This window comes from Lepidochelys olivacea (assembly GCF_965140295.1).
Source record: "Lepidochelys olivacea isolate rLepOli2 genome assembly, chromosome: 18".
Lineage (NCBI taxonomy): Eukaryota > Metazoa > Chordata > Testudines > Cheloniidae > Lepidochelys > Lepidochelys olivacea.
Genome location: NC_140428.1, coordinates 16,521,086 through 16,547,436, shown reverse-complemented (window position 1 = coordinate 16,547,436; position 26,351 = coordinate 16,521,086). Strand labels below are relative to the sequence as shown.

Here is a 26,351-nt window from a genome sequence, read left to right as displayed (position 1 = left end):
ATCATAGAATATCAGGGTTGGAAGGGACCTCAGGAGGTCATCTAGTTCAACTCCCTGCTCAAAGCAGGACCAAGCCCCAATTTTTGCCCCAGATCCCTAAATGGCCCCCTCAAGGACTGAACTCACAACCCTGGGTTTAGCAGGCCAATGCTCAAACCACTGAGCTATCCCTTCCCCCGTCATGTAAGTAGACCCACTGAAGTCAAAGTGTAAGTGTTTGCAGGATCAGGCAAATGGTGCTTTTAGTTTCTAGTCCCAGAGGCAACAAAATACAAAAGCATCCCAGATAGATAAATACATCTTCCCACGGCTCTGCTTTAGTGACTATGAGACTGTAACTGGCTCTGATAGAAACCCGGTCAGAATGCAGAAGCACTTGGAGGACTATTTAGCAGTAACTCATTCCATGAATTTAGCCTTTTTGCGAATTGCCTGTGAGCACCTTGAGATTCTTTCAAATCCTAATCTGCTCTTTAGAATTAAATGCCCAGTACTCTAGGTGAAATTCACCCTGCAGAGATCTAAGACCAGGCCTACACACCACTTAAGTAGGACTCAAGTGGCATTCCGACTCTCTGATTAATTCTTAGTCCTAGGATTGCCAGGCATCTGGTTTTCAACCGGAACGTCCGGTTGAAAAGGGACCCTGGCAACTCCGGTCGACGCTGCCTAACGGGCTGTTAAAAGTCCGGTCGGCAGCGCAGCGGGGACCTGGGGCTAAGGCAGGCTCCCTGCGGCTCCCAGAAGCCACCACCAGGTTTCTGTGGCCCCTGGGTCCAGGGAGGCTCTGTGCACTGCTCCTGTCCCGAGGGCCGGCTCCGCAGCTCCCATTGGCTGGGAACCGCAACCAATGGGAGCTGCAGGGAGTGGGTGAGGCGTGGAGCCTCCCTGGCCGACGGTGCATCTAGGGGCTGCAGGACCCTGCCGACTGCTTCCTGGGAGCCATGGTAAGTGCCACTGGGACCCTGCACATCAAACCTGTTCCTGCACCCCTGCCCCAGCCGGGACTCCCCTCCCGCACCCAAACTCCCTCCCAGACCCCGCACCTCCCCCAACACCCTGTCCCAGCCCTCTCCTGCACCCCAAACCCCTCATTCCCAGTCCCACCCCAGAACCCACACCCCAAGCCAGAGCCCTCACCCCCCTCCCTCACCCAAACCCCCTGCCCCAGCCCGGTGAAAGTGAGTGAGGGTGGGGGAGAGTGAGAGACGGAGGCGGGGGGGGGCGGGGAATGGAGCAAACAGTGGCAGGGCCTCGGGGAAGGGGAGGGGCAGGGGTGTTCGGTTTTGTGCAGTTAGAAAGTTGGCAACCCTACTTAGTCTGCAGCTCATTTATGAGAACTAGGATTGCCAACCCCCCCGGTTTCGCCGGTGGAATCCAGCTCTATCTCCCCGAGGCCACTGAAGCCAAACGGAGATTTTAGGCGTTAAAGGTCTAGTGGTGCACTGAGGCTAAGGCAGGCTCCTGCCTGCCAAGGCCCCGTGCCACTCCCAGAAGCGGCCGGCACATCCCTGCGGCCCTGGTGGGAGGCAGAGTGTCTCCACGTGCTGCCCCTGCCCCGAGCACAGACTCCACAGCTCCCATTGGCCGGGAACTGTGGCCAATGGGAGCTGTGGGGGCGGTGCTCGCAGGCCCCAGGGCCCACCCCCAGGGCTTGCAGGGACGTGCCAGCCACTTCCAGGAGTAGCGCAGGGCCAGGTCAGCCAGGGAGCCTGCCTTAGCCCCCTGCGCCGCCGACCGGGAGCCGCCCCAGGTAAGCGCCTCCTGGCCAGAGCCTGCACCCCACACTCCAGCCTGCACCCCCGCCCCAACCCTGAGCCCCCCTCCAGCACCCAAACTCCCTCCCCAGAGCTTGCACCCCACACCCCCTCCTGCACCCCTGCCCCAGGCTGAGCCTGGAGCCCCCTCCCACACTCCAAATGCCTTGGCTCCAGCCCAGAGCCTGCACCCACTCCCACACCCTAACTCCCTGCCCCGGCCCAGTGAAAGTGAGTGAGGGTGGGGGAAGATAGAGCAATGGGGGGGGGGGCGTGGGATGAGGGCCCATTGGAAGAAGTCAAATAAATTAATAATTAGAGATGCCTTTGTCAGGTAATATGGCATTGTTTCTATTTCTTGATTGGACTAGTGTAACAAGCAATACATTTTCCCCCACGCCTCTCCCCAGTGGATTTTGCCCAGTGGCGCAGGTGAGAGGTTGATTAAAGGGCACCCAGAAGTGTTATATTCACAGATAGCTCTGGGTGTTTTCTTGGATATATCTTATTAGTTTAGCTCTGCAAATGCAACGCAGCAGACAGCCACTATGGATGTGTTACAGGGACTTCACACCCTTGCGGCAAAAACGCCTCCCTGAACAGCTAATCACGTTCACACCAACGCTACATTCCTTGCACTACTAAAACAAAAAGCAAAGAATGTGTCAAACAAAACCAGCCATATTTTCTCAATTTCAAAACGCTGATGATTTTTGTTGAACTTTTGACAGAAGAAAAAAGCAGGAGGAATTGGTCAGAAAAATAAATCAGTCGGGTTTTTTGAACAAATACAGGACAGGTAACAATTTTCCACATGGTGGCCCCAGTCCTGAATATACCTAAACATATGCTCCACTTTACTACCATAAATGGAGCCATTGAAATCAATGCTACTATTCGCATGCTAAAAGATAATGCAGGACCTGCACCTATACCAACCACAGTCCTACAAATATTTATGCCTATGTTCAACTTGAAGCACATAGAATCCTAGAATATCAGGGTTGGAAGGGACCTCAGGAGATCATCTAGTCCAACCCCCCTGCTCAAAGCAGGACCAATCCCCAATTTTTGCATCAGATCCCTAAATGGCCCCCCCAAGGATTGAACTCACAACCCTGGGTTTAGCAGGCCAATGCTCAAACCACTGAGCTATCCCTTCACATAAGTAGTACCACTGAAGCAAATTAAGACTGTGCATATTTACAGAATCAAAGCCTGTTTTTAAAAAGATCGCCATGTATTCTTTAGCATTTAGCCTGAAACTGCCACCAAACTTTAGTTTTAGGGGGGAAAGTACTGCTCTTTCATTGATAAAGCCAACACCAAAGCAGTAACTTTACAGATACTAAACTCGGCACATTTCCCTCTATGCAACCACATGGTTTATTTTGCAAATGTGTGCTGAAGCTTTTTCCTAATGACATAGTGTTGCCTACTCCTACGGTATCTGGTACTTTTTTTTTTTTTTTTTTTTTTTAAAGAGTCCCAGCTCCTGGACTGCCATGATTAGAGAAGAATCTTAGCTGTCCATATTTTTTTAAAGGGCTAGACGCTCCCTACATGATTTCACAGAAGAATTTGCAAATGTGACCCGAGTGCCCCCTTAAAGGCTCAACACAAGGCAAAGGAAAAGCAGCTAAAGTTGCTGATTTTTCAGTAAATCTCATGCTTTTAGCATTCTGATTCATGACCTTTTGAATGCCTGGAGTAAGCACCACTGTAATCACTCATGATCACAGAGCCACCATTTCTGACTCGTCCTCCTGTAATTGAGAACTCACTTTTATTACTACTCATCATCTTAACGAACCTTTAACTAAAAGAGGGGAGCCTACCTGCAAATGTAAAGCAGACCCAGATCCCTGTGGAATGATTGCAGGGAGTTCAAGCCACAGCATGCTTCCTGCTCTTCTTCCCAGATCATCCATCCAGGCCTACTGGCAGCCCAGATTTAATGAGACCAGGGACAGCAATGTAAAGATGGGAGAGTTTTTTCCCCACCGTTGTGTAGAATACTTAAAAACCCAGGTTGCCTTAAGCATGGCAGGGTGTTCCAATGTGCAAATGCAGACACAAATATTGCTGATGCTCAGGCCTTTACCATTTGTCAAAGACAAATGAATCAAGGAGACAGTAAAAGCTCTGAAGCCATAATCAGGGTCCAAGACATCACACTATAAACTTACCTATATGGAAAAGGCTGAAGATCCAAGCTGAGAGTTTGCAATGCACTTGCTCTTAGAAGCCACTTCCCCTCCGCACTGCTGTATTAGTGCTCACACAAAACACCTGTGCATCCTATTTAGAGCACAACTCATGCTCACAGCCCACCTGATAGCTATTGGGGACATACACAGGCCAGTGGCATATCACTTCCAACCTGTGTGCCAGGCCCATGTGGCAATATAAAGCGCTCACAGGGCACGTCCCTTTCTTTGGGCGATTTATTGAACACTTTTAAAGAAGAGGAGAAAGGGATTTCAAGTGTTCCCCTCAGCTTATTACAATAAGGACAAAGAGGACCCAGCTGAAAGCTGGAGGAAAAGCAAAGGAACACGCCCAGTTTGTACACCAAGGAAAACGCTGCACCTGTGCAGTTAAACTAGCTAAGTGCATCATGAAGAATCACCCAGTAAGAGAACCAGTGTCCCTTATCAGGGAACAAGGAGCCTTGAAAACAAAGCAACTTTAAAGCTTCTGCTTACAACTGCAGCCTGCTTGGCTTCCTGCTGCAGCTTTAAAGACACAGTAATGCCGACTGAAATTCAGCTCTGTACAGAGGAGCCTGGACAGGGCCCAGGCAACGTTGACAGCCTGCCTGAGCCGTGTTGTGAGGCCTGCAGTTTCATTCACCGTCGGGCAGAGGTTTGTACTTCCTCTCTGCACAGGGGGAGTGAAAGGCCCCCCCGAAGCGCATAGTTAGCAGGCCTCAGGTTTGGCAACTGCTCCAGCGGACGTCAGCCAGACGGGTTGACAGTCAGCTGGTGCTCAGCCTTGCGGGATGAGGCCAGGAGCGAAAAATACTGTGCAGGATGCACAGCCAGCCACATGTGCGGGCGCTTCCATACAGCTGGTTTGACAGGGACCTGGGCAGCTGCACCTAGCGAGGCAGTGTGGGGGTAGGATGAGCTGAGCTAGGGGTGGGGAAAGGGAGAGGCGAATGCCCCGATCTCTTGGTAAAGGCCAGTCTTTCTCTTCTTCATTGCAGTGCATTGATTTGGAAGGTATTTTTGAGAAGCTGGCCATATTCCTAGCCCATGGGCTGTGAGGACACACCCCGCTAGTTATTCCTAGGGACTCCCATCCCCGCCAACCTATCCTCCTCCCTATGTATCCCATCAATCTGTTTTGCCTAAGATTATGGCCAGCTAGCAGAAAACCAATCCATGCACAGAGCATAAAACCCTCCCCTGCCATCCAGAGTATGCAAATTGCTGCCTTGCCTTGGGTTCCAGAGGTCCCGAAAGCCTGTTTAGCCCAGCTTGGAGCCTTTCCTGGCTGGTAATCAGCCTGATGGATGGGCAGCTAATGCCCTACTGTGCGAGTGATCCCTTGGGGGTGATCGGTCTGTGCCTATTGGTGATATGTCTCTTTGCAATGAGCAGCATTTGCATTTCCCTTCCAACCAGTCAGTTCTTTTCCTCTCCTTCCAGGAGCCCTGGTGTTTCCCTGCAAACAGAGAGAGGAAGAGGCTGTGTGGTAGCCTGGTCGAATAAACAGACCTGGGTCCCGTTCCGGCAGCGTTTGGATTTGGCTGTGCCCCTGGCAGTGAGATGGGGAGCGACAAAGGGTTTAGCACAGCTCCTCCTGCCTCTGCTGGGATGGGGAAGCAAGATGAGCCTTCACCAATAGACCCGGGTGGCCCTGCAGTTCTGGAGCACCCAACAGACTCAGGGGCTTGCCCGTTCTCCCCTTCCCGCAATGGAACTAGCGTCAACTCTGCCAAATGCCCCCTTCTCTATTAGTGGCACTGGGGCTGGGGAGGGAGAAGGAGTCACCTGACGCCCCTGCTCTGGCAGCGCGGGCCATGCTTGCCTGGAGCCTCATAAGGAAGGTCTGAGAGGGAAGTCCCCATCCATCTCACCTAGCAGAACTGCTGCCGACCAACCATGGGGAAGTGTTCAGCCCCTCTCGTGACCTAAGGAGGAGCCGGCACGAGAGTCAGCATCAGTGAAGGGCAGTAGCTACTGGATACGCCCACTGATTCCGGCTACCAGCTGCCTGACTGTGCTGAGTTGCCCCGTTTTCCTCCATCTGGCTCTTACCTCTTGCAGCCACAAGAGAGTCAACGCTTGTTATCTATCAGGTCTTTATTTAGGAGACTGCTGTGCAGTAATTCCAGTGAAAGAGGAGACGGAAAGGTAAGGGTCAGTATGTCAGTACACTGCCTGGCTCCTTGATTGAGACATTACTGGGCAAGAAGATCTTCCGTAAAGAGGCCAGGGCTGAAATTGCACCAAGAGGGTGGGAAGATGGTCTGCACCGATTAGACACTGGCTCAGGGCAGGGTCTCGGTGAGAGAGCTTTCAATCCCAGCCATTGTTGCTCAATGCTTTCTACTTCCTTCTAGTACCGTCTAGTGGCGCAATGTATCATTTCCCCCTTTAGTGGCTAGTCCACGTGAGGGGTAAGAGCCTACTATTGCTATATGCTACTGGAGTTACTGCTTTGGCTCAAGGCTTTGGTACTCAAGGACTGAGGCTCAAACCCTGAAGTTGACAAGGCAGGCATTGTAAGACAGGTAATATTAGCAGAGCTGAAGTGCGAGCCAGGCCAGGGTTCTCAGGTTCCAAGAACAGTGACGTGTTCGCATCAGCCTAAGCCATGACATTTTATGTCTCCAGCGGCTGGGCCAGGTTCCTGGAGCTAGAGCCGGCCAGGGAGATTTTGGAACCATTCCTAGCTGAAGTGTTAGATCCCCGTGAGCCCCTTGGGCAGGGAGCCCAGCAGCATTTCCACCGTTTGCTTTGTGTTCCAGATTCCGACAGCCTTTCCAGCCCCACTCGCCTAAGCCTCAGCCTGTCTGAAGGGGAGGAACAGGTAGACCGGCTGCAGCAGGTGGAGTTGGTCCGCACCACGCCCATGTCCCACTGGAAGGCAGGCACTGTGCAGGCATGGCTGGAGGTGGTCATGGCTATGCCCATGTACGTCAAAGCCTGTGGGGAGAACGTCAAGAGCGGGAAGGTAGGAGAGCAAGCTACGTCTCTGCACTGGTGTGTCTGCACCATTGATAGCAATCTGCTGTCAGCGCCAAAGCACGTGAGCCCAAACAACCCTCTGAGTGGCGAGGGGCTTCCAAAGCCAGAGCTGTGGCCACTTGTCCCAGCCCTACCCCATCCTCACGCGCAGCCAAGTTGTTTGGTGGGAAAAAGTGCCCAGGGTGCCCCAGTTAATGCAGGGGATTGTTAGGTCTCTCTGTGCCCTCCGATTCACTAGCACAACCCGACCTGCTCTGTCATCCCCCCCCCCCCATGCAGGCTGGGCACTGCTGAGCCTTCTCCACTGTAGCTTCTGCCATTTGCAACAGTTTTCTACCTCGTTGCAAAGCTCGGCTTCCCCACTTTGCCCTCACCCACTGTTGTTAGTTAATCTCTGTTGATGTTGTTTTTTCATTGGTAGGCTTTTCTATGATGCGCTCCCCTATAGGATGAATCCGTTAATTCATCCTCACAGGACCTCTGCGAGGGTGGGGGGGAAATTATTATCCCCATTTCACAGATGGAGACACCGAGGCACAAAGACTAAGTGCCATGTCCGAGATAACAGAGAGAATTTGTGGCAGAGCCAAGAACAGAACCCAAATTGCCTAGGCCCCAGTCTGACACCTTAACCACTTCCTCCCTTCTTCTCTATAGTTTTGTTAGTTATGCTGTAAAGCATTTTGGGGTATAGTTTACAAGAACCCACCCAGCATACTGCATTGCTGGTATGTAAGTGACCAAAGTCAATGGTTGAGTTTTGTTGTTTTTTTTTCTTGGAGAGCAGATGTTGCTAAGTTTGAGCGATGAAGATTTGGCGACAGGACTTGGCGTCTGTAGCTCCCTTCACCGCCGCAAACTCAGGCTGGCAATAGAGGATTACAGGGACGCAGAAGCGGGCAAATGGTAAGCTCTGCCCGTGGGCATCAGAACCCAACTTTCTGCATTGTGTGTCTGCAGGCTTGGGTGTGCATACATGTGCCCACGTGTGTGTGCATGTCTGTATGTATGTGTACATGAGCATGTACGCCTGCATATGCATACGTGTGTATTGATGTGTGTGTGTGTATTTACATATTCTCCTCAGACAGCAGCCAAATTATCGGGGGGAGGGGGGTGGGCAGGAAAGAAAAAAAAGAGAGTGAGAGAGAGGGAAAAAAACAAATGTCAGGGAACAATTCTTACTGCTGTGCTCAGTGCGAGAGAAAACTCACTTTAACAAAACTGACACTTCTGTTTTGCATAATTACTTCCTTCAGTGACGTCCCCCTCATTTTTGCTCTGCTAATTAATCAACTCTAGCGTGTGGTGCTGCTCCTCACAGAGCTGGCCTGGGTGATTAAAAAAAGAAAGAAATCAAACTGTCTCCTGCATTTAAAGCCACAAAACCAACAACAACATAAACACCCCGGTGAGCTTTTGGGAGTGAGCCTGGCTAGCAATTCAGCAAAGAGGCTAGAGCAAGATTTTCCTAAAATCAAATGACCCCAGTGGAAGCAAAACCAATAGCTGTCAGTCTTGTACCTGGTAGTATTCAGTGCTATGGAGCTATCTCCTCTGTTTCCTCGTGTAGGATTTAAAACAAATGAAGCAGTCTAGAAGAATCCATGCCCAGGGTTTACATAAGGCCCACCAAGCTAGGCCAGGTTACCTATTGGAGAGGTATAGGCAGGTGGATGGATTGAGTGAAGCTGCTATTCTGTCTTCACCTTCAGACTAGATCTTAGTGTTAAAACCAGGTTCTGCATCGTCTAGGGCTTAGTCAGGACTATTCTGTCCTAGAACCTTTTAATGGTTGGTGGCTGCCCTGTAGTATTCAGCTTCTCAGACTGGGGTTGAATTGCGAACAACATGCCCCTCCAGTTTTCCGTTCCTCGCAGAGATTCACTATTTGCCAGGAGTGGAGAGAAGCACAGGGAAGGAGCCAGGCTCAGGGGCAGGACCCGTTCCCTCTCTGCCAAAGCAGAGGACCCCAGAGACGGCAAAACTTTGCCGCTCTGCTGCTCGAGGGCGGATGAGATTTGGGAAGGCCGCAGCTGCACATGACCTTGGCGCCTTGCACGGCCCAGAGCTGAGCCTCTGAGGAGTGGGCCCTGGGGAGCAGTGATGTGTCGGGGGATCCTCTACTATAGACCTCTGCTGGCTATTGTACCCCTGCAGATCACTGGGGCTGGAGCCACAGAAGAGTCTAGCCTCACACGGGCAGCTGCTCTGCTCCCTGGGGCCAAGAACACCAGACCCTAGCTCAGCTCCCAGACCTGGGTGCTGCTTTCCAGACTCTGTCTCGACATAACTGTCATACCAGGGCTTAGACATGGCTCATGCTTAAATCCCTTGTGACTGGCAAGTACCTGGCTTCATGGGAACAGAGGAAAGAAATGACAAGCATTAACCATTTGTGAATGGCTATTTCACCTGCTTTTTTAAGCATTTTTCAATGTTGCCCACCAATGAGATTCGTTCTGGGAAAACTCTGTCTCCACAGAGTAAGAGAGGAAAGCAGCTAGTCCGCAGAGTATGCTGTAAATGACTCTTACGCTTCCTTACCAATGCTAAGGGAGACAATTGGAAAGACTATTCTGCTTTGAAGCCAGGCTTTCTGCTCAGTTTCTGCTTTATTATACACTTCAGAGCTGGGCATAGGGATGGCGAGGCTAGATTAATGAAGGATTAATTAATCCTTTAATTAATTAATCTCTTGAATGATGTAGAGCCAGCTGCCACAGCAGCTGGGCAACTCCCATCTAGTTGTAAGTGAACAAACACATGTCTGTGCCAGCAGATCACAGGTGTGTCTATAAGGAAGCACATGGGGTTATAGACCTGTAAATACATAGGGCAAGCATCGTGAGAATCAGGCTCAGAGTGGCTTGTTTCTTCCACCTGTAATGGGTGGTGTTTTGAATCGTGTAATCAGTGAAGGCATCTAGTGATTAACATGGACACACGTCTCCTGGTGCTGTGACTCGCCCCTGTTTGCATTCGCTTACAACACATAAGGCAGACATGAGAAGTGTGCAGAAATGTGTGCTCCTGGATTTGCCTGTCCCATTGAAAAAAACACACATCCCGGAGTGCCTCACCAACGGTCTTCCATGTTGCAATGCTGACCTCCTGTGGCTAGCTGGTGAGCAGCATGGGTGTAGGCCTATTTCTGTGGAGGTGACTCCAGGGATTCCTTTAAAATTATTCAATTATTATCCAATATTTATCCAATTATTCAGGCAAACCTGAATAATTGCACCCATCTCAGATTGGCATTTGTTTCAAAGGGGGAAAGTCACAATAATCAACCCAGCACCAAACAGTCAGCACACTTCCTGCTTTGTTTTTAAATTTAGGGAGCAAAAAACAACTTTCCTTGTAGACATTAAAGCATACATAGAATCCCAACAGTAATTCAGGCCCCGATCCATCTGAAGACTTAAACACGTGCTTGGCTTTATGCATGTCAGTGTCCCCACTCCAGTCAATGGAATCTCTATAGAGACATATAACAGAGCTGCCATGCTTTTTGCCTGCCCAGAGCTCATCCCTAACTCACATTTGCCACACTCCTACTCCTTCTCTGGCATGCCCCCTAAGCCAGGTGGAGGTAGGAACTGCTGGGGGTTTATATCAGTGGGTAGTTCTCCTCCACAAAGGGAATTTTCCACTGGCAAAAACCTCAGTGGCACAAAGTGACTGGAGTGGACCAGAGAATCTGGCCCATTGCCTGCACAGCCCTTGTGCAAGGTATTTGCATGATTTTTAACACAGGGTAGCAGAAGCGTCATGCACTTTAATGACCTTCCTTACACCACCTGTCTTCCTTACACTCCACAGCTTGTCTAAAGCCTCTGAACTGGATCACCACTGGGTAGCCAAGGCCTGGCTGAATGATATTGGGCTGTCTCAGTATTCCCAGGCTTTCCAAAATCACCTCGTGGATGGAAGGATGCTGAACTCGCTGATGAAACGAGACTTGGAGAAGTACCTTAATGTGTCTAAAAAGTTCCACCAGGTCAGCATATTGCTGGGAATAGAGCTGCTTTTTCAAGTCAACTTCAGCAAAGAGGTGAGATGAGAAATGGTTAAAACAGGTGGTTTGGTTTGCCAAACAATTAGCCTTTCATAGAATCCTAGAATATCAGGGTTGGAAGGGACCTCAGGAGGTCATCTAGTCCCACCCCCTGCTCAAAGCAGGACCAACCCAAACTTTCTATCGCTCCAGGCCAGTGCAATTCCTCTGAGTGCTCTCCATTCCCAGTTCCTGTCTCGAATAGATCAATTACATTAGGGACAGCGCACCCGCGTCTCCCATTGACCTTCTTGTATAGAAATAGCCGTACCACTCAGCAACTCCAGGGAGTGGAGATTTCAGAGTTTGTCGACTTTGCCAGAGCAGCCCTCACCTCGGGTTACCATACATCCAGGTTTTCCTGGGTATTGCCTCTCTTTTGATCCTCCACCTTCTGTCTCAGTGGATTATGGGATGTTTGGGATTTTTGCAGAGCAGTCGTTGTAGCTCAGAAAAAGCCCCGATTGGTCCACATCCCAATTGGTCCCTCCCTGCAACCGCAGCTGATTGGTCCATTCCACTGCAGCCACACCTGCCGAATTCCACCGCTCCAGGCCCTGGATCCCAGTCCCGGGGGGAGAGGGGGGTTCTGCAGGGAAGCGCTGACTGATGGTTGGCGGTGTGTCCTGGGCTTGCACCAGCCACCCTGCCACCGAGAGAGGGAGCTACACTGCCCCTCCCACCTCAAGCGTGAGGCTGCCACCCCCACAGGTAGCACTCCCAGTACACACACACCCCTCCCACACACCCCAGATACCCCCTCCAGTACCCCCAACTGTACAGTCCCTCTGGCTCCCTCTAGCCCCTCCTTCTCCAGCTCCCCCACCCTCTGGCAGTGTCCTCTTTTTGGGAACCTGAAATATGTAACTCTGCCCTTTCCCAACAAAGCACCTTCAAAATGGAACCAGGAACAAAATAACCCCTTAGCTTGGGCAAGGAAGGAGAACAAAAGGGCTGCACTGAACCCTGTTGTTGGGAGATTTGGCAATTGCTCAGGTAATGTTAACCCATTTTGTTTCCCCAACATCAAGTGATTCTTCTTCTTAGACAGCTGAATGGACGGATAGGTAGATACGATTGTTTGTAGTGTTGTAGCGGTGTGAGTCTCAGGATGTTAGAGACAAGGTGCATGAGGTCATATCTCTTATTGGACCAACTTCTGTGGGTGAAAGGGACAGACTTTTGAGCTTACATGGGTCCTGAAGAAGAGTTTTGTATAAGCTGGAAAGGTGGTCTCTTTCATCAACAGATGTCGGTCTGATCAAATGCATTACCACACCCACCTTGTCTCTCTAGAGTTAGTTACATAGCAAAGGGAAATCATAATTTAAGAAGTGATCCCTTCTGTTTGAACAATTTCTTATTGGCCTGAGTCTCAAATAATTTACTGAGCTGCTAGTTCCCTTCCTCCCCTCTGGCCGGCCAAGACCCTAGGGAATGGGACTTCCAGATCTTAGGCTCTCCAAAGGCCGAAGAGGGCACAGCTCTGGTATTTGTGGAAGAAGTGAGGAGGGATCCAAATAAGGAGAGGGCAGGGCCTATTTTACTGTCGATAATGTCAGTGTCCTTGTGTGTAGGTTCTGCAAGAGCGGAGAGCTCGCTGTGAGATCCAGAACGTCGATCCGCTTGTCTGGACAAATCAACGGGTACTCAAGTGGGTGCGGGACATTGACCTGAAGGTAGGACCTGCTTGTGAGGAAGTGGCTTGTGGGGTGTAATAGTCAGGGAGGGGAAGAGTCTGCCTGGGCAGGATTCACGCTTCATCACTCAGATCTCAACTGGGCATCGGAAGCATCAGGTATAGAAATAGCTAAGCAACATGGACAGGGTAGCCGGGGCATGGTGGTCATACAGGATAGAGGAACTCATCTGTTCCCCCTAGCAGCTGCCGCTGGGAATAGCACCCGCTGACATCTTAACATCTACCACCAAGGGAGGCAGGCAAAGGTGTCCTTTCTTGTCAGGTTAATCCTGGCTCTGGTTGTTGCTTTTAGGAGTATGCGGATAACCTGATGAACAGTGGCGTTCATGGGGCTGTGCTAATCCTGGAGCCCACGTTCAATGCAGAAGCCATGGCCACAGCTCTGGGCATCCCAAGCAGCAAGCACATCCTGAGGCGGCATCTGGCAGAGGAGATGAACGCCATCGTTAACCCAGACAAGTGAGGCCCTTTGCAGCTTTCATTCGCTGGTTCTTGGGGGGGAGGGATTTCCTGCCCCTTCTCCTCCCATGGACTCGCTGGGGATGGTGCAGTTCGCCTGGGGATGTGGAGGACAGGATGGTGGGAACACAGCCAGGGAGTCTACAGCCCCCCCGTCTGCCATGGTTCAGTTCTCTGCAGATGCAGGGAGCTTTGGGGGAAGGGGGCGATGGGGGTAAGGCTAGCGGATCTGGCAAGCCACAGATCCACCATTCACTCCCTTCTCCCTGCATACAGAGGGGACAGCAACTGTGAGGGCTGCTCCAGCTTTCTGATGCAGAACCAGCTGCAGAGCAGCCTGGGAGCGGACTCCTTGTTAACCCACCAGCATGTAATTCTGGTTGGGCCGGCTCCAAAGCCCATCAAATTAAAGTCAATGGGATGGACTTCCCTGGACTTCAAAGGGCTTTGGGTAAAGCCCATTGCATGCTAGACATCTGCGGCCTGATCATTCTAGCACCTCTGGAACAAGTCCCACCATCCTAAAATGGAGTCAGTGGCTCCTGGGGAGATCCCAGAAGGAAAGCTGTAGGAGGGGAGTGTTGCATTGTATTTCTTGTGTTGCACTGAATTTAAGAAGGAGGAATGCAGTTCAAAACATGGAAAGGCAGCTGCTGTCCTGAACTCCTGTCAAAAGGAGAGACCTGTTCAAAGAGCAGGTAATTCTCCAGGCAGCAAAAGCCCAACAGCCACTAAAATAGAAATCCTCTAAAGAACTAGAACAGCCATAAAGGCAACACACCTCCTTCACTCCCCACTCAAGCACAAACCAGCCTGTGGTCCTTTCCCAGTAGGACAGATTCTCAAGACACCGTATATATGCGTATGCAGCCTCCACAGAGCGTCATTCTTGACTACTGTACTAGCGGGGCAGGAGACATCTGAGGAGGGCATAAGATGAAATTCCCCCCGTGTAAAAGGCCAGCTCCAACAAACAACAAAACTCCAACGCTCAAGTCCTGTTTGCCATCATACATAGACCACCCAAGTCACAGCTAAAGTCGAGGGGTTTAAGTGGGATTTAAGTGGTGTACAGGTTCTGTGTGGTTGCACTGCACAGAGATGATTTTCATCCTATGGGGAGTTAGGAGATAATTTTGCCAACTACATTCACCCCAATCTAAATCAACGGATCCTTTATTAGAGCTAAAAATAGCCCAAACGCAGCAGGGGAGGAGATAACGAAGAATATTGATTTTTTGCATGGACCAAAAGAGGGAGTCACCCACCCTTCGCCTGGTTCCTCTTCACGGCCAAACTCTGCTGAGTGCAGCCTGCCCAATGGGCAGTCTGGGAAAGAAGAGATGGCTCCTGTGCCAAGGCCTGCCCAAGGATGTCTGAGGAAACCCTGGAATCTCTCCTCCTGGAAGGTCTCAAGTGCCTCAGGCGGGCTGATGGTTGAACTGGGAAAAGAGGCAACAGATATTCCATATTTTGTGGGCAACTGCACCACATGGCCTTGGAAAAGGAGGCCTGGATTCTGGCCCCACCCAGGTGAATTCTGAAAGCACAGTGAATGGATGGGGATTCCCAAGGATGAAGCAGGGACAGACAACCTAGCATGGCACAGAAGCATCAGTAGGATATGGGCACCTGTGCGGACTGTGCCTCACTTCCTGCTGGTACTCAACACAACATTTCTGTCAGCCCTTCCCATGATGCCCTTGGCAAGCCAGGGGCCACCAGGATTACCTGCTACCCCTCATGTTTGGGAGCATGGAAGTTATTTATTGTCTACAGTGTTCAGTGCCATCCCAGCTGAAATATCACCCTGGAGATAATTCTAACCACCTGCTTTTCTACCTTTGCACCCCAGAAGCAGGAGGAATTGTCCACAGTGGAGTGCTGGAGCCAGGGACAGTGTGGACTTGCTGGGAGGCAATTACAGGGTGGGGCTCGGTAAATCAAAGAGGAAGAGGTTATCCTTTCACTGCTAAGGATTCATCAGCATTCACAGCCCATTTTCATGTTTTCGGGAGCTGTGTGCTTGTCTTTGAATTAAGTTTATTGAACATTTTTCATAATATTGAAATTGTAATGAAGCTGTCTCCAAGCTATTTCCAAGCAATCTTGTTAATGTATCTTGGTGATATGTCTGTGTGTCATGTTTCGGTAATGTATTAAAATAGATAGGGAAGGAGTGTGTTCTGGTGGTGACAGCAGGAGAAACTGGAGTCAGGACTCCTGGGTTCTACTCCTGCTCTGCCACTAACTCACTCTGTGACCTTGGGCGAGTCTTTTAACTTGGCTGTAAAGTGGCCATAATGATACTTACCTACCTCACAAGAGTATGGTGAGAATTACTGTTTGTAACTTGCTTTGAGATATGCCGATGACAGTGCAAAATAGCTTTACAGTATGTACATATTTATATTAAACAGCTAAATAAAGCAGCAGGACAGTTCATGGCTTTTAAGACACTTGGTTTGAGGAGGTCTCGGAGCAGAAGAATCCATCCATTGACTGTAGTGCTCTCAATTCATCCCTCTGCTGTGGGTGATCCTCAGCTGTCACTTAGCTGCGCACGGGCTGGGAACTCTTTACAGGTTGCCACATGAGAATGTGGAAGGATAAAAAGGCACATTACAGGAGCTCCTTTCACTTTCTGTGGGGAGAGTCCTCTTCCCCAGTGGACATTCCAGTAGCTTCCATTAGAATCCTCCAGTTGGTCTCTTCCGGTTCTTACTGGTCTCTGTTGATTTCTAATAGCCACGTATGTTTTCTCTTTTTGATTCCAAGGCTAGAAGGAGTCACTGTGATCATCTAATCTAATCTCCTGTGCAACACAGGCTAGAGAACTTCCCCAAAATAATTCCTTGAGCAGATTTTAGAAAAACATCCAGTTAGAGGCCAGTAGAACCACCAACCAGTACATTGCTCTGTTCCCACACCTAGTTGCCAACTGGAAGCGGAAGAAATCTTTTCACCCCACATTTCCTTTTAAAAAAACACAACATTTTAGTGCTGAGGATCTCTTACCCAAGCAGTGAAACCCTAGCATTGTGCCAGAGGGAGATAGCAGGAAATATTTCAAGAAGAAATTCAGGCCTCTGATCAGTGAAGCATATGAACTTAAAACCACTGGCTATAAGTGTCATAAAGCGCAATATTAATGCAGCACTCCACAGCTATGAAGTCTTCAGTTAAAACCCTGATTGGTGCTTGAACATGAAAAATGCATGTCATGGTCTTAACTTAGTCAGTCCTTTTGTGCTATCACAAAGCGGCCATGCAGTGTGTCATGACTGGAAACATCAGCTTGTGGCTCCACTTTCAGCTAAGTGAATTACAGATTTTTCAACTTGTTGACAATTTCAAAAAGTCGGAAAAAATTTGTTTTGGGTTGGAGCAAAAATGAAAATATTCAAAAATTTTAGTGCAACAAAAAGTTTAAAAATCATTTTAGGTTGAATGAAATGTTTTGTTTTGACAAAACTGAAACATTCATTTTGAATTCCACCATTTAAAATGTTTGATATTTTTAGTATAAATTTAAAGGAAATTTGGGAACAAAAAGTCATTTTAAACCAAAATATCAGCATGTTTCATTCTGAAAATGTCAAAATCAAACATTTTGATTTGGGGGAATTTGTCTTCTTTTTTTTTTTTTCTTTTTTTTCTGAAATGAACAATTTGGCCAACTTGACATGAATTCACAAAACGTTTCAATATTGCCCAAGCTGCATTTTTGAACTGGAAAAAAAGTTTTTGTCTGAACAATTTCACCTGGCTCGAGTTCCACTCAACATCTTCCTTGTGCGCAATTTCAGGCTCTTTATACTTTTTTTGCTTAAAATAAGGCTGTTGATGAAGAAAGCGATTCTTCACCAGCTACCCAGAGAATTCTTCTGTTTGTATGGGATGTTTGTCCTTAGTTGGTAGCCCATTAATCTCTTACATGGACTAGCCACTGGCGCTGGGGCTAAGAGTGACATGGTGGTGACATGGGTTGGCTCTTCAGTGGTATAACCATAAATCGCCATATTACCAATATATATATAAAACACAGAGCTCTTTTCTGTCTGGGATCCTGCCAACCATCCCTCCCCTAAGGAGAGGAGATCCTCACATCATTGGATCTCTCTGACAGGGACTAGATGGGCCTCATCTAGGTAAAATGCTACCTTCCATAGTAACCCAACCCTGTGCAGCTGGCCAGGACAAGGTCAACGCACAGCTTGTACTGAGGTGCATAGGTCTTATGCAGGCTGTCTGCACAGGAGCAAATTTCACCCAGAGTGAGGATGAATCTCTATCCCGGCTCCTAATCTATGGAACTGTTTGCTTTGCTCTGATATTTGAGCTGCAGTAGGCCTACAGTGTCTAAGATCAGTGTCCAAATAAGGCTTCCTAGGTGTTTTATCATAACTGTCAACATACTTTCCACTGCTTTCTCTCTCTCCAGCATAAGCCCTCGCTAGTCGTCTGTTCCTAATTCTGCAAAGCTACATTCAACTTCTGTTCAACTCTTTCAATTTTCCTGTCGCTATGATACCACCCCAGCGCTTATCTTACAGCCCCATTGTGTTAAAGTCCTGGATTTCATTTTCCAAAGCCATCTTCCAATGCTTTCTTGATTGTCCGGCTTTGGCTTCGAGATCTCGCCACCAAGCACAAAAGAACCCTTAGGAAAAGCTAAAAAAATCCCTCGCCCAAATCCAGAGTGTGGTGATGGCAGCTAGAGTGTTTTCTTTCTTCTTCAGCCAAGTTACATTTCTGAAAGTCAGAAGTGTATTCAGAGCAAGAAAAAGCCTAAGACAGATCAGACCCTACTGTGGAAACACCCATGGAAGGCTCAAGAAGCTCTTTGGGGGGTGACAGATCGGGGGCCCACTGCTGGGGTGAAAGGGGCAGCTCCTGGACTCTGAAATGGAGCCACCCATCTCTGCCACTCTGGTTCCGCTCTTCTAGCCAGCAGAGTGGCCTCAGGACGACACAGTAGCAACCAGGACAAATCCCAGCAGGAGCTCAGGCTACTTCACGGAAATCCAGTGGGGTCCGCAGGGCCTATCCCATGCTCCCGAATCCTATGCAGGGCTGGTGAAGGAGACTCCTGTGGGAAAGAGAGCCAGGGCTGCTGGATCTTTAGTTAGCTTTTCTAGAACCGTTTGGACAGCTAAATCCGAGTGTGACAGATTATGATATCGACCCCCACCGCTGCTTGTGGTGCTCACTTTACGTGCACAATGCGGCTGAGCTACAGTTGCCATGGTAGCCAGAACGTTTGGTTTCCTGACTTTTCTGTGTTTGAAACCTCTGCCAAATGTTGCATGACTACAGTTAGTTATTTTCCTGGTTTTATGTGAAACCAAAGTCCCTTAATAAGTGTCGTAAGTGACCACTCTTCCTCAAAGGACAAAAGAACACAATGCAAGTTGCCACCTAGCAGTTTGCGGGTGAACTCTTTGCAAGCTGTAGATATCCCATCAGTTCCGAGGGATCTTTCCTCAGTCTTTGCTATCGCCTGGCAAACCTCAGGTGAGCTTTCGCTCCATGCACTCAGTCCGAAAGCAGAGGCATATCATTAAAAAATGGCCGGTGGCCCCACACCACTCCCAGAAGCGGCCGGCTGCTGGCACGTCTCTGCACGCCCCTGGTGGGGCATGGGGGAGGCGGCTCCACGTACTGCCCCCGCCCCGAGTGCCAACTCCGCAGCTCCCATTGGCCGGGAACTGTGGTCAATGGGAGCTGCAAGGGCGGCACCTGCGGGCACCTGGCCCGACCTGCCTAGGAGCTGCTGTCAGAGGGGTTTGTGTGCTGGTTGCTTTGGGAGCCACACTGCCCAAGGTAAGCACTGCCTCCCTGACGCCCTCCCGCACCCCAAACCCCTTCCCCAGCCCAGAGCCCACACCCAAACTTTCTCCCAGAGCCTGCACCCTTGACCCCCTCCTACAGCCCAACCCCCTGTCCCAGCCCAGAGCCCACACCCAAACTTCCTCCCAGAGCCTGCACCCCCTCCCACACGCCAAGCCCCGTCCCAATCAAGGTAGCTCACTTTATTTTCATTTACTTCCCATTACACGTAATATAGGAAGAGAATGAAGAAAAAAAAGAATGAAAAACGGGGGGGGGGGAATGAGAGAGAATGTTCTTTTTCTTGTCCCCCCTAGGGACCCTAAAAATGAAGCTGCGCACAGGGTCCCACTAACTCTAAATCTGCCACTGGCTGGGACCCAGCTGTACTTCAAATGGGCTCAAAGCAGGACAGGACCTATTAACTGGGGAGAGCTTTACTTTCAGACTGGCTTCCAAGGAGTATGTGCAACAATTCAAACACAGATTAGGCAGCTCTCCATTTTCATTTTAAAATCATGCAGACAGGGGAGGAGCGTGCAGAAAAGGGAACTTCCTAGCACATAAATTGGTCACATATAAATGAAGAGATGGGCAGAGAAAAGTTTGAAGTACCAAGTATCTGGATGCCTGGCTGGTGGTCTTGCTCACGTGCTCAGGGTCTAACCGCTTACCAGATTTGGGGTCATGAAGGAATTTTTCCCTGGCAAGCTTGACAGGGACCATGGGGTGTATTTTCTTTCCTCCACCCTCTGGGACATGGTTCGCCTGCTGAGATCATCTGGGCATAGCTCACCTAACCAATCCCCTGCCCTTGCAAGGCCTCGGACACTAGCAACATCTCGGTCTCCCCTGTTTTCTGTCTGGCTCCTGAGGACTGAAACGCTTTAATCTAACTAATGTATTTGGTCTTAGTATAGGGGTATCTGGGTGAAATTTAATGGTCTGCGATATCCAGGGGATCAGGCTGGATAATCTAATGGTACCTTCTGGCCTTAAACTCTCTGAAGCTCTGAAATAATGTTCTATGTACCACTGGGTTAGAATTACAATCCCAGTGTGAAATTCTCCATTGTCAGAGAGCCAGTATAAATCTCTTGTGTAACACACTAGTCAGTGTCTATTATGTGCCCTCTCTGTGCCTAATTCACACAGATTCTGGCTTTTTAGCTCAAACTGTAGAGACGTATGCTTTCAGCTGTAGTCTTCTGCACTTCAGTGCCTGTTGTTGGCCAAGACGGGGTCCATCACGTAAGTATCGGATAAAGCTCTATTTTGAGGGATTAAGTGCGATTTAAGTGGTGCATAAGCCTTGTGCTGGCCCTCCGCACAGAGAATGTGTTTCACGCCTGTTGATTTGTCGATGGGAAAAGCTGAGTGACTGCTGTTACCAATGGATGAAATGCTGATAAGTGGCCAGCTGGTGAGCTCTGCGGCCCCGCTGAAAGTTCTGATCATTGTGGAGGCTTCATAAAGGGCGGGTCTCTCCCATCAGTCTTTGCACAGCATTCACACTGACACGCAGTGATCGTAGATTGAGGCTAAAATACAGCCAGCTGTTGTGATTATAGCTGGACTGTGTAGATCCAATCTAATCTATTGAAGCATCTGTACCGTGCTCACGGCTGTTGTGCTTTGCGGAGCTCTGAGTTAGCTGTCGTCTTTCATCGTTTCCAGCAGGGACAAAATCTGCCTCTCTGGGAGATCTGCTGTATTGAAGGGGGGGTGTCTCAGTCCCAACAAGGGATAAGATGGTATTCAGATGTCCCATTTTTAAAGGGACAGTCCAATATTTAAGCCCTCCTGCAGGTGTCCCGACTTTTTCTTAAAAACGGGCAAACTGTCCTGTATTTTCTGTCTCCCCGCCCCCCATCAGTCCTCGCAGGTCTGGCTGCTGGCTGGATACCTGCTCGCCAACCGCCCGCCCACCAGCGGTGAGTTGCGGGGTCCAGTGACCGATGGTGGGGGTGCAAGGCTGGTGGCGGGGCAAAGCTGCAGCGCGGGGGGCCAGCCGCTCCCCTTGCTGGTCTGTCAGCACCCCTGTCCATTTCCGGCTGGCGCTGGCTGCGAGCTGCGGTGGCTGGTGAGTGCGGGTGGGTGCCAGGCGGCGGCCGGTTACGTGTCTCCTCTGCTGCCCACCCATTGGCCCTTTACATGTTCCCCCTCTCGCTGCCCTCTCCCTGCTTTGCTCCTTCACTCCCCCCAGCCCCGCTGCTCCTCCATATCCTTCCCCACCCACCTCCCTCCTGCTCCCATCGCTGTGCAGAGAACCAGCCCCCGGTCGGAGCGCTCAGCTCACCAACAGCCTGGCCGGCAGGCTCCTTCCTTCCCCCACTGCCTCCGGCTGGGCAGGCGCCCTGGGAAAGCCCAAGACCCTCCAGCCTTGGGGGCTGGCCAGGAGGAGCTGAGCCCTGCCTATGCTAAAGCCCTGCACAGCGCTGGCAAGGGGAAGCCTCTCTGCCTCCCAGCTAAGCTCTGGAGTGGCAGGACAGGGAGAAGCAATTTCCAGCCTGTGCGTGCCCTGATCCTGCAGGCTCCACAGCAGCCCCCCGGGCAGGGCCTTAGGACCCTCTTCACCCGCTCCGTCCCCTAGGCACCCTCCTCTGCTCGGCCACCTCTCTGGCCGGGTTCGCTGAAGCCCCTGCAGTCAGGTTCCCTGGGCCCTGGTGCCCAATGCGTCCTGAGGGCTTAACCCCTTCCTGCCCGCGCTGTAGTCGGGGGACAGGTGGTGGCTGGGTTATGTTAGTGGCCATCAGAAGCCTGGATTTCAACACTGTGCGGGCAGGAAGGGACAAGCTGCTTTTAGCCACAGGGGAGCGGTAGGGGTGGGAAGAGATGAGTTCTGCAAAGACATGGGCCAGGTCATCCCTTTCCCCCACCCCCGCCCCCCACGGCTGGAAGCAGCTCCCATCCCTTCCCTCCCGCACCATGCCAAAAGGCTGCTGCTGGCCACATTCTGGTATGAATCCTGGCTGAAATCTGGGGAGGGGGGCATGTGACCCTGAGTCCCCCCCCACCTCTCCATTTGTTGCCTTGGAAGGACATGGTGCCAGGTACCAGGAGAGGCAGGCCCTCCCCGAGGCCTCAGCCAGGCAGGAAGGGCAGAGAGCACCAGGCAGGGAGGGTCCGGTCGGTCAGTCACAGACACACACCCCCAGCGAGAGAGAGAGAGAGAGAGAGAGAGAGAGAGGGGTATGTGTGTGTGAGACCTCTCCCCGTGTGAACACTAAAGCCTTAAAGATAAGAAGGTAAATAAAAAGAATCCAACTATCAGTATAGTTGGATTCTTTTTATTTACCTTCTTATCTTTAAGCAGCTTTTTAACAGGGGCTCAGTCAGCTTGATGTTAATTTGAATGTTTGTACTGCATAGTTCTGACTGATTGCCGTTGAACTCGCTTGAATATGAGTAATTTTACCAGGTGTCCCTTTTCAGCATTGGGAAATATGGTCACCCTAGGTTTGTGTCAAATGATCACGGCTTACTTTGATTGTAGCAACCACCCATTAAAAAAACATTTGAGCTGTATTTAGTCTTTGTTGATTGGAAGAAACCCCCGTGGGCCAGTCTTTCAGAGGGTATTAACTGTCCTTTTGGATGCGAACAAGAGATGAAGTTGGCTGAGGTGGTCTGGAGCGGCTATTGGTGCTGCTGGTGACGTCCAGGCCTATTTTCTTTTAGACCGAACACACGCGCGTGCACTGGGAGAAAAAAGAACAGCTAAGCTAGAAAATACAGCTTCCGTTTCTGGAGCCGACTTTCACTTGCAACTTTGCTGCTGGAGGAATGCAAGCACTGCCCAATGTCTTATCAGCTACGCCGAGCTCATTCCAGCCCAGGGCTTTTTAGGGCATTGCTTTTAGCTTGTGAAGCTCACTCCTTCCAGTCCATGTCTTCCTCTTTCCCCGCATCCATGGCGTGACCCCCCACCAGGTCAACAATGTCCAAGGAAATGGGAAAACATGCCACTAATTTCCAACATAAACATTTTTACCCATCTCTAGAATCTTTCCGCTCATTCTTATGCCGCCCTGTGACTTTACCAGGAGCCTTGCAGATCCCTTAGCACAGTTCTTGTAACCTAAACAATCCAGTTAGTATCAGGCTCTTTATCTCCTCTTTTTGCTGACTTTTACAAACAACTTTGTATAACAGGCTGAGTTGGACTTCGGTTACCTTGGGCAATGTAGAATACAGGCCCCTGCACTGGCGCTCTGCTGGGCGTATTCGGCACTCATTCACTGCATGGCACTTCTGTCCACACAAGCAGGATTTCTGCAAAGTATCCAGTTGAGAGCTGAGAGGGAAATTCTCCTGCAAATTTCCAGTGGAGGCAGTGAGATTTCAAGCTTTTTCAGGCCCGACTATACAGATGGCTCTGGTTAGTTGGCTCACCCGAAACAGATGGTTCACATTGCAAATATTGTGCTTTTGTTTGCACACACATACACACACCCGCAAAGAGCCCAGGCAAATTGGGAGCCCTAGAGTTTCTGAGCTGTCAGTACTGTACAAGCAATCCGCTGTGTTGACAGCAGAAGGCTTTGCGCTGGGGATGGCAGCATTGTACGTTGCAGAACCCATCCACTAGAAAGCGATATTTCTGCCTGCCCTGATTACTGACTGCTCTGTTACTGTCACGATGAGAAGCAGCAGCCAGAATGGCAAAGGCACAGCCCACTCTCCTGGCATCAAAACCAGCTGTCCAAAGGATGGCTCATGGCATTGCTAATGAGTTACGGGAGGGATTTCACTGCTAGATCAGCTGTTGAAATCCAACGTGTCAGGAGTAATTTTAAAGATGCTACCATATTACTGGGTCCTTGGAGACCTACACAGAATAAGTTGGGGGGTTTCAGTCCTTTGTCCCAACTGGTAGAAGAGGCAGAGAGGTCAGGGCTGGAATGTGTCTGGAAAATGTCCCCATCCTCATTTCTAGGGATGGTCCCTTCAGGTCAGGATAGAGGGGCAGTGAGAGGAAGTTGCCTTTCTCCAGGCTATACCTGTTCAGGGGTGAAGCAGGATATGAGATGATCAGGGTAGTGCCTGAGAGGGTCCTTACAGAGGGGGAGCCAGGAGGCATTATCCTGAATTCATTTCTCCCAATAGAGGAATCCAGAGTTGTCAGCAATGGTTTTTCCCTCCTGCAGAGAGGGAATAAGACCAGCATAGCAGCCAGTGAGCTAGAGCTAATAAAGGGGCCAGCAGCAGGAGGAGGAGACGGACAGGCTGGTGAGATAAGAGTTGCTTCCCAAGTAGTTGTGTAAAATCAAAGCACATGCATTGACAGTGGAGAGGCTGAACGACCCTGGCCCCACGATGTCTCAGAATGGAGCCTAGCCCACTGCTGGCCGCAGGAGATTGGCTCGTGGATCAAATGACACTTGTGAAGAAAAGGGGAATGTCCATGAAAGGCACAAAAGCGAGGCAGGTGCAGGGACTGACTTGGACCCTGTGTCCCTGGAGCGAGCAGAGGAGCAGCAAAAAGATTTCCTTGTGCCGCCGCCGTGTCCCCACCACCTAACACTGCAGAGCGAGAAGAAAACCTGGCTGCCGGGGACTGTGGCACTGGGTGGAATGGCTGCTGGGAGGAAGAAAGCCAGGGTGTCGATTGATGGGAAGGCAAATGGAAAGTGACTGGATGACAGCAAGGAGCAGGTGACATGCACTGCGAGCAATGGAGAGGACTGGACTTTGTCACGGCACAAAAGGATTGGAGCCAGCCCTTCTAATCGTGGATGGATGAATTCCCCCCCCCCCCCCCCCCGCCGCTCCAGGAAAAGCAATCCTAGAATCAAGCCAAAGCAATTTCTCCTTTGGAATAGAGCTTCTAGTGCCAAAGCAGGGTCAGCTGTCCGGGTCAGCTGTCCAGATCAGCACATACACCTGCTTTGTGTTGTAATCAGCTCTCTCCTGGAGGCCATCCTAGTGTGCACTATCCAATGCCTTTGATTTTTCTGGCCAAGCCACTTTAGGGCTCTGGTCCACTTTGGGTATGTCAAAGAAGTCCCACCACTTCTGGTAGATGCATGTGGGAGCATCTGGCGCCACCTAACCTTGCAGACGGGAAAGGGGCCTGGTATGTCTTCCTCCCTGCACCCTGTAAAAATCTCTCTTTGGCAAATGCACCCTCATCTCTATCCAGCTGGAAAGCCCGGAGTGCTGGTCAGTGTCTGAAGTTCATTATTTTGGGAAGCAGGAATTTGCTGCTCCAAGTCAGAGCACAGATGGAGCTGACCTCTTCTGAAGCTTCTGGGGACGTGGAGCCAGGTTTTTGTTCACCTCATTATAGACACAGGAGCCAGGAGGAAAGTTTGTGTCTGAATCTGGCCTTTCACAAATACTGGGTTTGTTGAAGTTTTGTTTTGGGCCTGACTCTGGCGGACAGTATTGGCTCATGAAACTATTGGCCAGTCACCAGTACCTGACGCTTGAGAGGAAGGCAAAAAGGCCAGGTATGCACCTCTACACATAGAGAAGTGGGGGGTGGGGGGATTCTTTCTTGATCCCTGCAGCCATTACAATACACTGTGCAGAATGAGATCACATTAGTCCTGCCCAGGGGTGAAAGTAAGTTAGAGGACTTACCGCTACGCCGGAGTCCTGAGCGGGGAGCGTGGCCTCAACTGGAAGAGGCAGGGCCTTAAATCCCCAGGCCCTTTCAATCTTGATTTAAAATCTTGATTTAAAGGGCCCGGGGCTCCAGCTGCGGTCGTGGCGGCTGGGAGCCTGGGGCCCTTTAAATCACCCCCAAGCTACCAGCTGCAGAGGCGGCTGGGGTCTCGGGGGCGATTTAAAGGGCCCAGGGCTCCAGCTGCCGCTACCGCAGTGGAGCCCCGGGCCCTTTAAATCACTAAGGAGCCCTGGGGACTCCCAGCTGCCACCGCTACCCCAGGGCTCTGGGCTCTGGCAGAGCTTTAAAGGGCATGGGGCTCTGCTGTGGTAGCAGCTGCCGGAGCCCCGAGCCCTTTAAATCCCCACCTGAGCCCTGCTGTCCGAGCCCTGGGGTAGCAGCGGCCGAGCTCTGGCAGGGATTTAAAGGGCCCCGGGGCGGTCGCAGCGGCTGGAGCTCCGGGGCCATTTCAGTCCCTGCCGGAGCCCCACCACCACCGCTACCCTAGGGCTTTAAATTGCCACCTGCAAAAGCTGGTCCCGGTACAGCGCACTGGCTCTTACCAGTATGCCGTACGGGAGCGTACCGGCTTACTTCACCTCTGGACCTGCCCTAGCATAGATGTTACAATTTGAGCCTCAGTTATTGGCTGTCATGGATGCCTGTTATAACTGGGCATCAGATGAACCAGTCCTTTTAAAAAAACCCAGCCACCACTTGTTTGATT

The 26,351-nt window shown here is 50.6% G+C and overlaps 1 protein-coding gene across 5 annotated transcripts in view; it reads left to right on the top strand.

Annotated features, from left to right (window-relative positions):
* KAZN (kazrin, periplakin interacting protein) overlaps window positions 1–26,351 on the top strand; it is a 713,277-nt gene that overhangs the window by 682,309 nt on the left and 4,617 nt on the right. For all 5 annotated transcript variants that reach the window (XM_084651592.1, XM_084651596.1, XM_084651593.1 and 2 more), the window contains 5 exons: window positions 6,739–6,944; window positions 7,746–7,864; window positions 10,784–11,015; window positions 12,596–12,697; window positions 13,013–13,179. In XM_084651592.1, the coding sequence (XP_084507718.1) occupies window positions 6,739–6,944; window positions 7,746–7,864; window positions 10,784–11,015; window positions 12,596–12,697; window positions 13,013–13,179 (826 nt within the window). The remainder of the gene's footprint in view (window positions 1–6,738; window positions 6,945–7,745; window positions 7,865–10,783; window positions 11,016–12,595; window positions 12,698–13,012; window positions 13,180–26,351) is intronic.